The 12,356-nt window shown below is 62.0% G+C and overlaps 1 protein-coding gene across 1 annotated transcript in view; it reads right to left on the reverse strand.

Annotated features, from left to right (window-relative positions):
- Positions 1–11,981, reverse strand: part of RTN4R (reticulon 4 receptor) — a 26,396-nt gene extending 14,415 nt beyond the window's left edge. Inside the window, exon 1 of the mRNA XM_021690876.1 lies at positions 11,781–11,981. Coding sequence (XP_021546551.1) covers positions 11,781–11,981 — 201 coding nt within the window. The remainder of the gene's footprint in view (positions 1–11,780) is intronic.
- Positions 11,982–12,356: the final 375 nt, after the last annotated feature.

Below are 12,356 nucleotides of genomic sequence, written 5' to 3' on the forward strand. Positions count from 1 at the left end.
CCCCCCCCCCCCCCCCCCCCCCCCCCCCCGGCACAGCAGTTACAGGCCTGAGGGGCTGGGGCACCTCCTAGCTCAGCCATTTTGCCCCGCTCAGCTCCGGCACCACCGGTGACCTGTGAAATGGTCATCTGTGAAATGAAGAGGTTGGGTCTGAGAACCTGACAAATCCTGGGGGTAGGGGGCATTTGGTGGACCCACTCCACTCACTGTGGTGGACCCAGGGTCCCTGCCACCCCCCACCGCCGTCCACTGCCAGGGCGCCCACTTCAACACACACCTCGCTGATTAGTTTAGCAGGTCTCCATGTTGCTTTGCTTCCTTCAGTTGCCCCTCTGGGCTGTGGGCTCCACGGGGACAGGACCCCAGCTGGTGACCAGCACACACCATAAATGTTTGTCACACATGAGTGTAAGAAATGTCCACCACTACAGACAGGCAAGTTGCAGACTTTGCGAGGGACAGCATTCCCCGAGAATGTGCTCAGAGAGTCCCCAGGAGAGTCCACCAGGTACTCGCATCCCCATGGGGGCAGCTGCACCCGGAAGCCAAAGGCAATTTCACTTGTGTTACAGAATGTTTTTGTCACCCCCAGATTCCTGTGTTGAAGCCCTCACCCCCAACGTGATGGTATTTGGAAGAGGGGCCTTGAGAGATCAGGACCTAGATGAGGTCATGTGGGTGGGGCCCCCATGATGGAATTAGGGCCCTTATAAGAAGAGATACTGGAGGGCTTGTTTTCACTGTCTCCATGTGGGGACATGGTGAGAAGGTGGCCATCTGCAAGCCAGGAAGAAAGCTCTCACCAGAACCGGACCACGCCGGCACCCTGATCTCAGACTGCCCGCCTCCGGAACTGTGAAAAAATAAATTTCTGTTGTTTAAGCCACCCCAGTCTGCGGTATTTTGTTATGACACCCTGAGCTGACTAATACAACTTCTTTCTTACATCTCTGATATATCTTCCCAGATTTTTTACAACACACACGAACCAGTAAAATCAGAAATGTTTTCAGTTTGGTTTGTTTGGTCTCATGTGCCAACACTGGACAGGCAGCCCTGTCCAAGGGGGCAGACCCCCTTCCAAGACCCCCGATGCCATGGGGTCCCTGCCCACCACAGCCAGCCCTGCAGGATGGCTGGAGAAGGCCAGGCTTTGGTGCTGACTCTGCCTCTCTGGGGCCTCAGGCAGGTCTCCCAACCTCTTGGGACCTGTTCCATCACCTGGAAAATGGGGATAACCAAACCCACCTCGCAGGGTATGGAGAGACCACACAGCCCACGCGGGGCTGGTGCACAGTGGGTACAGTGGAAATGCCTGGCTCACCCGTGGGATCATCACAGGAGTGCCTCATGTCACCCCCAACAGGAACCCACTGTCCTCACCTGACAGAAGGGAGGCCAAGTCATAGCTAGAAAGGGCACGCTCGTGCCTGACCCAGCCTCACTCCAGCTCTGACCCCGGCACGTGCACTGGACCCTGTGGCTTCCACGAGCCTTTGCTCAGGCAGCTCCCCTTTCCAGAATGCCTGCCCTATTCCCAATACATCCTCTTGGAAGGGCTCTTCTCCTCAGAGTCCCGCCATGCCAGCCCTTGGAGCTAGACCCTTCCCAACCTGTTCCCCTCCCACACCACAACTTTGCCTGTGGCGTCCGTCCTCACTCCTGCCCCCAACGCTGGACTCAGCTCCGATGGGGCCACTGAAGGGAGCAGGTGAACGAGCAGAGCCCTGGAGCCTGGCCAGGGTCACAGCCGTGGGCTCCCACCAAGGGGCACATGGCCGGGGAAAAGCATCAGCTAGGCTTGAGGGTTCTTGCGTGAGTGACATGCCAAGCAGGTCTTGACCCCACCTGGGTCTCGGGGCAACGTGGGGATAGTGAACTTACCAGTCCTGGTGTTGGCCACCTGGCAGGGCCTGAGGGTGAAGGTCGGTAGCCCCTCACTCCCTAATTCCCACCACCTGCTCTAGGAACATACTGCACACCCCCCTGACAAGTCCCCTTGTCTCTGAGGAGAGAGTCATGCCGGTATCAGGCTTCCTGTGATCTGGAGGTGGGAGAGAGTCAGCCACGGCATCGGGGAGGGCTCCATAGGAGCACGGACGCACGCGCACACACACACACACACACACGCACACACACGCACACACTGCCACCACCCGCCTCGGGACACCCTGGGGACTGGGCCGTGGCTCCGGCAGCAGGTAAAGAATGGAGTCCATTAAGGCCACCATCTGTCTCAGCTGTGATGGGTCCGCTCGGTGACATCCAGGAGGTATGTAGATGGAATATCTTTATGGGGAGAGTTTTTCTTTTGCCAATTTTCAAACAGGAAGCCAGACACTTGTCACACCTGTCCCCGTGTCAGCCTCTGCCTGACATAAATTGGGGCTGAGGCAGGGAGATGAAAGACAGCCTGGACACGGCCGGTGTGCAGGGGCCATGTGTCATATGGCCGGGAGCACACAGAGCAGGGGGCTGGCCTCCCGCTGGGGCTGGGCTGGGTGGGGGGGGGCATGCCACTGCCCACTCCACCCTGTCCTTTCAGCCGGAGATCCCCCAACACCCCCCCTTGGCTCCCCTCTTGGCTCCCACAAGCTCCTCACCTAACTCCCATCTCCCCTCCCCCTGCCAAACAGCCTAGGCCCAGCTCAGCAGCCCCAGCCAGTCCCCCGGCCTGGAGTACGCTGTCCCAGTTTCCCGGCTTCTGCTCCCACCAGGAGCGCCCCATCTAGACCAATAGCTCTAGCGCCTCTTTAAGACCTAGGGCCAGTGTGATCTCAGGGCAGGGGCCTGGGCTTCAGAGTCCTCACCACATCCCCACCAGCACTTCTCTCTCCTGGGAACCTCATGGGCTTTGGGGTATCTCCCTGGGACCTGGAGGCCTGGGGGGGCAGAATGTGTCACAAGAATCTAGGGGTGCCTGCTGCCTAACACAGGGCTGGCCTGAAACTAAAGGCTAGAAAACACTTCACCAAGAGAATGGAGGGAGAGAAAAGTGACCCTCAGGGACCTGCCCAGGTCTCCCTCCCAGCCCCCACCCCCCAGTGTCCATCTTGGTGCCTGGCTAATCCCATCGAGGGTGGGGAGGGTCCTGCCCAGGGGATGCTGGGGGACCAGCTGCCAGGACATACTTCAGAACCACACCCCAGGACCCCCCTCGGCTCCTCCATCAGTCCCTGTCACGTGGGGAAGCTCACTGCCAAGGAGATAGTGATGGTGGCCTTGGGGGTCTTGGCCTCAGCCCCCAAGGAAACCTAAGAGCCCAGTTCCTACCAGGCTCATGGGCCACTGCCTCACACAGCTTCATCCCTGGGGAGGCCCCCTGGAGCCTGGGGGTGGGGGCTGGGCAGGGGTGTGACTAGCCAGCACTGTGCTCTCTAAGGACAAGGAGGGGGCTGAATGTGTCCTGGGAGAGCAGGGAGGCCTCAAGCAGGGCAGCTGAGGGAAGTGGACAGGAGAGGGCTGTGGGAGGAATGTGGCAGGGCTCTGGGAAGGGTGGGGGCAGGGCTGAGCACTAGGCCCACTCCCAGTTCCTGGCTGGGTGTGCTGTGGAGGCAGGTGAAGGCCTGTGGAAGCAGGTAGGAGAGCTGGGTGTGAGCATCCTGTGTGACCTTGGGGCCCACAGCCACCCATTCTGGTGGCTGGCCAGGATTAGCCTTTCTCTGTAATTCTGCTTCCAGCCACATCTTTGGGGATGGGCGTGCTTTTGGGCCGGAAGCCACACCCAGGGGGTAGATGGCCCAACCTCCTGCTGCCTGCACCCCACCCTGCCCAAAGACCACGGGGTGCCCTTCCACCATAACACAAAGCTGCTGCAAAGTGAATTGTGGAGGCAGAAGTGTCCACATTGTGAAGGCAGAGGGACTCAGAATTTCCTTCTGAGTTAGTATGGGGTGACCAGGCCCAGTGCCCACCTGCCCCAGACCCCTGCTGGGACTTAGAGACTCCTCACCTTACGTGGGTCCCAGACACCCCTCCAGGCTCCCCTGCCTCTGGCCCTGCCTGGACTTTTGCACATCCCATCCCCAGCCCACCGGGGCCTCCCAGCCCCACTCCTCACTTGGCTCCCCTTGGCATGAACTGATATGTCACAGACTCCCATTGGGACAGGTAGCAAAGACCCTCCTGGCAGGAGGACTGATGGGGGAGTGGCAGGCCCAGACAGGGGCTCCTCCTCTGTGCTCCCATGGCTCCACAGAGTCTTCTGCTCTAGGGCGCACAGTGACCCACACACGCTTCTCTACCCTGCTGCCCGAGTTCCACCATAGACCCCCTCCGGGCAGGGCAGCTGCGAAGGACTTGGGAAACCAAGGGCGCCCCTGGAAGGTGGGGGCCCCCATGACCCGCTCAGGGCCCTGGAAGCCCCATCACCAACCTGTTGTCTCCATAGGAAGTTCCAGCCTAGGGCAGGTGGGTCCCACCTGAATGGGACAATCAAGCTCCCATAAGGGGGATGGGCCTTGTGGGCAACATTCAACATTGACTCCCCCTTCAGAGTCTCCTGTGTGACAAAGACTCAGAAGGTGAGTGACACACCCAGGTGCTCAGCTGGTTCGGAGCTAAAGCCAAGAGGGTCCCAAGGCCAGACACTGCCTGCCCAGACTTTGCCTGGAGGGCATCCCCCACAGGATGGCGTCTCTGTCTCTCTCTAGACCCGTGTCTTTGCTCATCTGAGTCCCGGAGGGGGGCCGCCTTCTTGTAGCCACCTTGGGCAACTGGCCTGCACCTGACCACCAGCAGCCATCCATCCCCGGGGGCCAGGACTGCCACCTCCTGTGTCTCCTGGGAGCTCACTCCCTGTGTCCCAGCGCCAGGCCTGGGCTGGACTCGGGGACGTGGAGACGGGGAGGCAGGCACAGGTGCGCATATCAAGTGCTAAGACCAGGGAGCTGGAGGCCTCCCCCAGTGAGGGTGGAAGAGAAGGTTCCCAAATGTGACTCTATGGCCCAGGCCCTGAAAACAATGCGGGCTCACCCAGGGGTAGACATGGGAGAGTTTGAGCAGGAGGGGCCTGGCTGGCAGGCATCTCAGAGCCTGAAGGGAGGATGAGATGGCAGGCAGGCAGCTGCAGGCGTCTGTGGCCATGGACCTGGGAGGGGACCGGCCCGGAGCAGGCCCTCACTGAGGGATAAAAGGGGATGGATTTCCCTGGAGCCCAATTTGACACTGGACGTGCCTTTGGGGATGGGAGGCAGCCAGGACCCTGGGCCTTGGGTGTAGATGTTGGGGGTGGAGGGGCAGGTCGTACAGGGGTGATTAGCACCAGATAGACGGGATCGGGGAGGACCTGAAACTCCACTGGAGCAGAGCTACACATGCAGGGGAAATACATGTAGAACTGCTGGGTGGGGGCGGCCTAGGGCCCTGAGACCCCTGCTCAACTGCATAGGCCTGGCATACAGCAAGGAGGCAATAAACGCTTGCTAAGCAATCTCCGGGACTGGAGGACCACAGCAGAACTCAGTGACGGGCCAGGCTGGGCCTCAGAGCTGGCCTTGCTGGGGTGGGTGGGGAGGCAAGGAAGTCTGGGGGCTCTGGATTCCCAGCTGGTCTTGCGCCCCCTCCACCTCTTCGCCTTCCAAGTCTACTCACTGGCCCCTGCTCTTTATGGAGCACCTACTGTGTGCTTGAGGCTGTGACACGATACCGGGAGCCAGCCACCTAGCCCCCATCTGTCTCCCCCAGAGCCCAGCACCCTACATACCTCAGGCTCGAGTGTTTTCCCACCCACAAAGGCGCTGATCCAGAAGCACCACCTCTGGTCAACAGCCGTGGATTACGGATGAAGCCTCTGGTGACCAGGAAAGGGCGGGTGCTGCCCAAGGTCACACAGCGAGCCGGCACTACACGGGCTAATCCAATGCCTGCCCAGACTTCAGGATGGGGAGACTTCTGGCAGGTCTCTGAGCCCGCCCCATCTGGGCCCTGGCAGGAGGTGAATAAAGGCAACATCTCAACAAGGTCACAATAGCTGGGACAGATGGAGGACACGGCACTGGGCCCAGGCAAGTGAGGGGCAATCCGAGAAGGCTCCCTGGAGGAGGTGAGGGGCCCAGAAGGCTGCCTTGGCCTGAGCCCCTCGGCACTCCACCCCTTTCCTCGATGGGCCCTTCACCAGCTTCAGCCTCAGCCTGACATTTCCCGTGACATTTGCTGCAAAGAAATAGAGTCATAAACCCAAAGGTTAAATTTGCACATTGCCTCACACTGCCAGGAGAAGTGTGGTCCCTCCACCCACTAGATGCTGTGGCTGCAGGGTTTGTGTAGGATGGCCCACCCATCCCTGGAGCCCTTCCTGGGGGCCCGAAGGTCTCCCTCCCAGGCCCTCTGAGGAATCTCAGCCACTGTAGCCCAAAACAGTTTCTAGACACACCAGTCCCTGAAGTGTGTCGCATAGGGGTGCCCGTCAGAGGCCCTGCCCCATCTGCTTGCAAACGCAAGGCCCCAAGACACCCTGCAGTAAAGGAGATCTGTCAGTGCCACTTAGCCCAGCCAGTCCCAAATTTACTTGACCATGAAACCCTTATTCAATCCCTACCAACATTCTGTAGAACTTCAATTATGTGGAGTGTGACCTGTGGATGGCCAGTTAGGAATGCCTTGGTGCTGACCAGAGAGCAGAGGAGCGCCCCCAGGGTGCTGGGTGGGCTGCCTGAACAAAGCTATGTCAGCTCCTGACACCCCGGGCCCTCCGCTTGGGCTCCCTGCATCACCGCCGGCCCAGCTCCATGTGCCTGGGCCCCTCCAGGGCTCACAAGCTGCCAGGCCCATCTGAGCCAACCCAAGCCCCTGGCCTCTGCCCATACAGCACCTTCCATGGCCCCGCCAGGAGGTCTGCCCATAGTCCTGCCTTTCAGCTGCACCTCCTGGGCCCGGCTGCCCTGTCCTGTGGGGGGAGGGGGTGGTCAAGGCTGTAGGATGGTGCCGCATGGCCCATCCTCCATCCTCTCCCAGCAGGGCAAGGCAGCGGGCCCACGTGGAGACAGGACTGTCAGGACGCTGGAGGGTGAGGGTAGAGGCTGTGTGAAGGGGGCAGAAGAGAGGCAGCCAGAAGCCCAGCTGCATAAAGGCCATCCCCAGAGTCAGAATCCTGATCAGAGCCCAGAAGCAGATTCCACCACTACCAGTGAGAAACTGGACCCCAGGTGAGGGAGAGGCCCAGGGGGCCCACCCATAAAATGTTGGGAGGGGGTGGGGATCAGGGCCTGCCACCTTTGCAGTGGGGAGGGGGGCCTGTGGCCAGGCCCTTGGAGGTGGGGGGGTACCTGTCAGGGCCTGCAGTGAGGACACTGGGGGCATGTGCTGAGTGCACCTCCCTGGGGGCCGCCTGCAGGACCATGGACAGTGTGAGAAGCCAAGGCAAGTTCGGATAAATAAATTATGGCGAATCCTCAGGAAGGGATTCCACATACACCAGTAAACCCATGATGCACAAGAATAGTTCCCGACGTGCAAAATGTTTAAAATACAGCGACAAAAGAAGAAACTGCAGCACACAACACCCGGCCGGGCCCACACGCTCCAGTGACGGCTCGGGGAGAGGCAGGGAGTGTGGACTGCGTGCTCACCCTCTGGCTGGGCTTCCATTTTTGGCTCTGTGACCACCTGTCCTTTAAAGCATTTGGTCCTACAAGCTCAGGAGGGCAAGGATCACATCCCTTTATTTGCCTGGCTCCAAATAGGGTCTGGCAGGCTAGGGACAAATGAATGAGTAAATGAATGAACGGGTGTCTGAGTCAATGGATAAGGAGCAAACGCAGTGTCTGGGATGGGGCAGCTGGGCCACAGAGTGGGGGGACACCGAGGAGTGCCGAGGTTCCTGAGGGGTTACCTTGAGAGGGCAAGTGGGGGCTGGGGGCCAGTGCCCCAGCACAGCTGAAGGGACAGGGGAGAGGGGTATGGGCAGCCAGGCCGGCTCCTATGGACCTTGAGGCCCAGGCCCTGGGTGGCCACCAAGGGACAGGCAGCCCTGCCCCGGGGGGGGGGTAGGGGTGGTCAGAGGGCAGGGCCCACCAGGCTGCGGGCGGGGCGGCATGAACTTGTTAACCAGGCACAGCCAAGAGCCCTCAGGATCCCCACAACAGGGCCCAGGGGCAGAGTGTCACACTCGTACACACTCCCCTCACACACTCACACATTCGTTCCCACACCCATTCACTCATTCAGTGCAATTCACTTATTCACCGTGGAACTCCTTCCTGGTGCTCCTGTTCTAACCCCCTTCAGGCTGCAGACTGAGGCTCTGTGGAGACTCTCTGGCCACAGGCCCAGGAGATCAGGAAATGCAGCCCCGGGGGATGGGTTCCTTCTGCCTCCACCAGCCGGGACCCTCCTGGTGCTGCACCAGCTGCCACGGGCATCCGTGCCACAAAGCCATGAATTCTGGCCTGGGGCAGGGAGCGAGGAGGGGCTGGAGCCCAGCAGCAGCGCTGGCCACGGTGAGCACGGTGAGCACGAGTCCCCTGGCCTGGGAGCAGCAGAGGGAGGGGGAGCTTGGAGTCCAGAGAGCACGGGGAACCAGGGCTGCACACGGCCAGCCCCTCATGGTCTGTCACTCACAATGGGTAACAGCAAACAAACATGGGTCTCGGGCCAGCCGAGGAACCCTCGGGTTCCTCAGACAGCAAGACTTCCTCTTCTGCCTTCCAGAGCCCCCGCACATCCTGTGGTGGGGGGTCGTCTACACACACCCCTACAAGCCCTCTTGCTTCCTGAGACCCATGGGCCCTCTTTGCTACTTTCCATCTGCGACCACAGGGAGAAGGTCAGCCCCAACTGCCGGACACACAGCTGGCTGTTAATCCTCACGGAGAGAAACTGAGGCTCAAGTGTTCTACAGGCTCCCTGCCGGTGAGGGGCACAGCAGCTTGGGAAGCACGTTGCTGGCCACCTCCCACCTTCTGCAGTGCTCTCACTTCCTGCCCCCCAACTGCCCATCACCCCTTTCCAACTCCCCTGTGACCTCTATGTGCCTTTGTTTCCCCATCTGCAAATCAGTAGAAAAGAGGTCCAGTTGGCAGTGTAAGTGTTCCGGGAGGACTTCCATTTGTGGGAACCACTGCCTAGGGTGGTGCGTGTTGGGGAGAGATGTTTTGGGTATTTTGAAGGCAAAAGCACTGGCATCAGAACCCCGTGGGGACCTTGGCCTGGAAGTGCCCCCAACAATCCAGAAGGGCGGCCTGATTACTGGCCCGTGTCATGGGCAAGAAGGCTGAGGCACACAGAGGTGAACTGTCATACCCAAGGTCACACCACCGATGGGTGGCTGCACCAGGACCCAAATCCAGGATGTTCTGCTATCCCACGCCCAGCAGCCAGGGTTTATGAGCAGCCCTCTGCCAGGTGGTAGGGTGCTGACCACCACCTGGCTCAGTCCGTCCCGTGGAGCTTGCTTCTCCCTCACCTTGTCTGGCTTAGAAAAGAGGAGTGGCCAGCCCCTCAGCCTGCCCAGCCACGGGGCCCAACCTCCGGCCCACCCCTCTGTTGCACCCCCGCACACTCTATAAGGATGACCCACTTGTCTTCATTGTATAGACAAGGACACAGATGGGGACCAGGCAGTATGGCCCCTCCTCCAAGCCCCGGCCCAAGGTCCCCCTCACTAAAGTGAGAGTGGGTCACCAACACCCTTACCTCAGTGCCCCACACAACACCTGAGGCAGGTGACATACCATAGAACACCTTACCAATAAGGCTCCTACCACAGCGAGACTGAGGCCCGAGGGCAGGGCCTTCCTGAGGTCACCCTGGGTCAACCTCAGGGTGGGCACACACCTGCTCCCCATTGGGCTTAGTGGCAGTGACTACAGAGCATGGAGGAAGGGTCTGGCCTGTTTGCCACTGTGTTGACCTCGAGCTTTGAAATGGGCCTTCCCTGCCCAGGTGAGTCCCAGCCCCCATCGGCCATCATTGCTCCAGCACGGGGGACGGCAAAGAGTGGCTGGGAGCCCTTCGGCCTCACACCTTAGGCTGGGTGCACTGAATTAGCTTCTCAGCACACAACCTTTGTGCCTCTGCTAAAGATTTGGGTAAAACCTGCTTACAGCCTGTCTGGGCATACAGGGGCACCCACACTGGAGGCAGAGACACATGCCGATGTGACCACAAGCACATACGGTCACGCGTGCAGAGACACACACGAGCAGAAGCATACTGAGTCTCACACACACACACACACACACACACACACACAAAGACCCAAGGGGCTGTGGAGGGGAGACTCCCAGGACACGGCGGGGAGGCAGACAGAGGTGGGGCCATGCTCCTGCAGCCGGTTTCTCGCCCCTCCATCTGTGAGCTCTGGCTGCCCAGAGCCTCCCCCTCAACACATGTGCATGTAGGCAAGGCAGCAGGTCCCACTAAGGGGCCCCAGCATGTGCCAAGTGTGGAGACCACAGCAGGCATGCTATGTGCATGCATGTGTGGCCGTGGGCGTGCAGGTGGGGGCGAGGACATGGATGTGCATCCACAGCGTGTGTGTGCGTGCATACTGGGGCAGCCTGGCATGCATGTGCACACGCGGTATACAAGTGTACAGCCCTTGTAGACACGTGCACGTGCAAGGAAACGTGTGTGCCGCCTGCGGCACGGTGGACATCAGCAGGGCAGTCTGGGTGGGCACCAAGGGAGCACCCTCCAGGCAGGGCATGCCCAACTTCCCTCACAGGAGGTCACCCCCCCCCCCCAGACCCTTCTCTCAGGACCTTGCACCAGGTAGCGGAAGGGGTCCCATGAGGGCTGCCAGGGAGGGGATGCTGCGTGCCCCACCACTTCTGGAGCCTCTTAGCGGAGCCCCCCAGGGGCACTCAGGCTGCGGGTGGGGGCTGCTAAGGCTGCCTCTTCTCCTCGCCAGCCCCCCCCCCCAGGGGGCAGCTCTGGGCCAGACCCGCCCCCCACGCCCTCTACTGTCGCCAACGCCCCCGATTCATCCCGCTGCGGCCTGACCCCAGAGAAACCAGAGGTCCAGAGCGGAGTCCTGGGGCAAGGGTGGAAGCGACCCGATACCCCCACCCCTGCTTGGTACCCACGTTTCTGCAACCCTGCTCATTAACCCCTTCGAGGCCGGGGCGCTCCGAGGCTGGACCCCGCCCTTCCAGCCGGCAGACCCCACCCCGGCCCCGGCCCGGCGTCCGGGGCCACTCGGCCCCGCCGCCCCCGGCCCCGCCGCCAAGGCCAACTTTCTGGGGAAGCGGCAACTTTTCCTGCTGCCGCGGGCTCCGCCCTCCCGGGCCGGGGCGCCCGCGGCCCCAGCCCGGCGCGGCACTGCGGTGGCCCTCACGGCCGCCCGGTGACCCTTCTGCCTGCCTCGGCAGCCCCAGCCTGGCCCTGCGGCTCCAGGAGGGGCCGACCCCACCGTCCCCACCCCGCCTGCCCGGCTCGGGTGCCGAACGGCACTCACCTCCGGCGGACGCTCTCTTCATCTTAGGGGTCGGGCGGGGCGCGACGGGGACCGAAAGTCGCTTCGGGGCCGGCGCCCGTCTCCCCGCGGCCGGGTCCGCATCCAGGCGCCGCCGCTCCGGCCCGGCCCCGGCCCGGCCGCGGTACGAGGCTGGGCGCGCTCCGCTCCCCGGGTCGGCTGGGCTGGCGGGGCCGCGGGCGCGGAGGGCGAGGGCGGCGGCGGCGGCGCGGACTGGCGGGGCGCTCGCGGCGCGGGCCGGGAGCGGATGAATGTTTTATGGGATCATGTGGTTTGACGCGCGAGGAATCCGCCCGGTCCCCCCGCCGGCCGGGCCGGGGCGGGGCGGGGCGGGGCGGGGCCTCGCGGCGGGCGGGGCGCTCACCTGGGCGCGGGCCGGGCGTGGTGCGTTGTGGGGTGCGGGGCGGAGGAAGGGGGAGGGAGCGTGGGCAGCGCGCGGTCCCGGGGCGCACAGGCCGGGCCGCAGGAGGCGTTCAGCCCGCCCCGTGCACCGGCGCCGCGCGGCCCCAGACAAAGGCGGCGCATTTCTGAAGAGGCGGCGGCCCCTGCAGGCGGCCGCGGGCATGGCGGCGCCGGCGGTAGCCGGCTGGGGGCGCTGGCCCGAGGGCGTGGCGGCCGGGACTTGCCCGGGTGTGGGGATCCCCAATGGGTCCAGCCATTGGTAAGGACTTTGTCCGGAGGCCCGGGGAGGGGGGACACCTCTGCCAGGTGCACTCGCTTCCTCGCCTCACTAAATCCTGGAGCCCCCTCCGCAGAACAACCCTTTGTGGGAGTAGGATTGCTCCATTTTGCAGTTAGAAAACTGAGGCTCAAAGCTCAACAAACTTCTGAAGCCCCCAACCCGTCTTTGTGGCCTTCTCTGCACCAACCCAGGGAGGGGACGCAGTCACAGTCCTGCCCCTACCCACAGGTGCACCCCACCTGTTCCCTCCTTTGGAAT

This window comes from Neomonachus schauinslandi, chromosome 14 (genome assembly GCF_002201575.2).
Source record: "Neomonachus schauinslandi chromosome 14, ASM220157v2, whole genome shotgun sequence".
NCBI classification, from domain to species: Eukaryota; Metazoa; Chordata; class Mammalia; order Carnivora; family Phocidae; genus Neomonachus; species Neomonachus schauinslandi.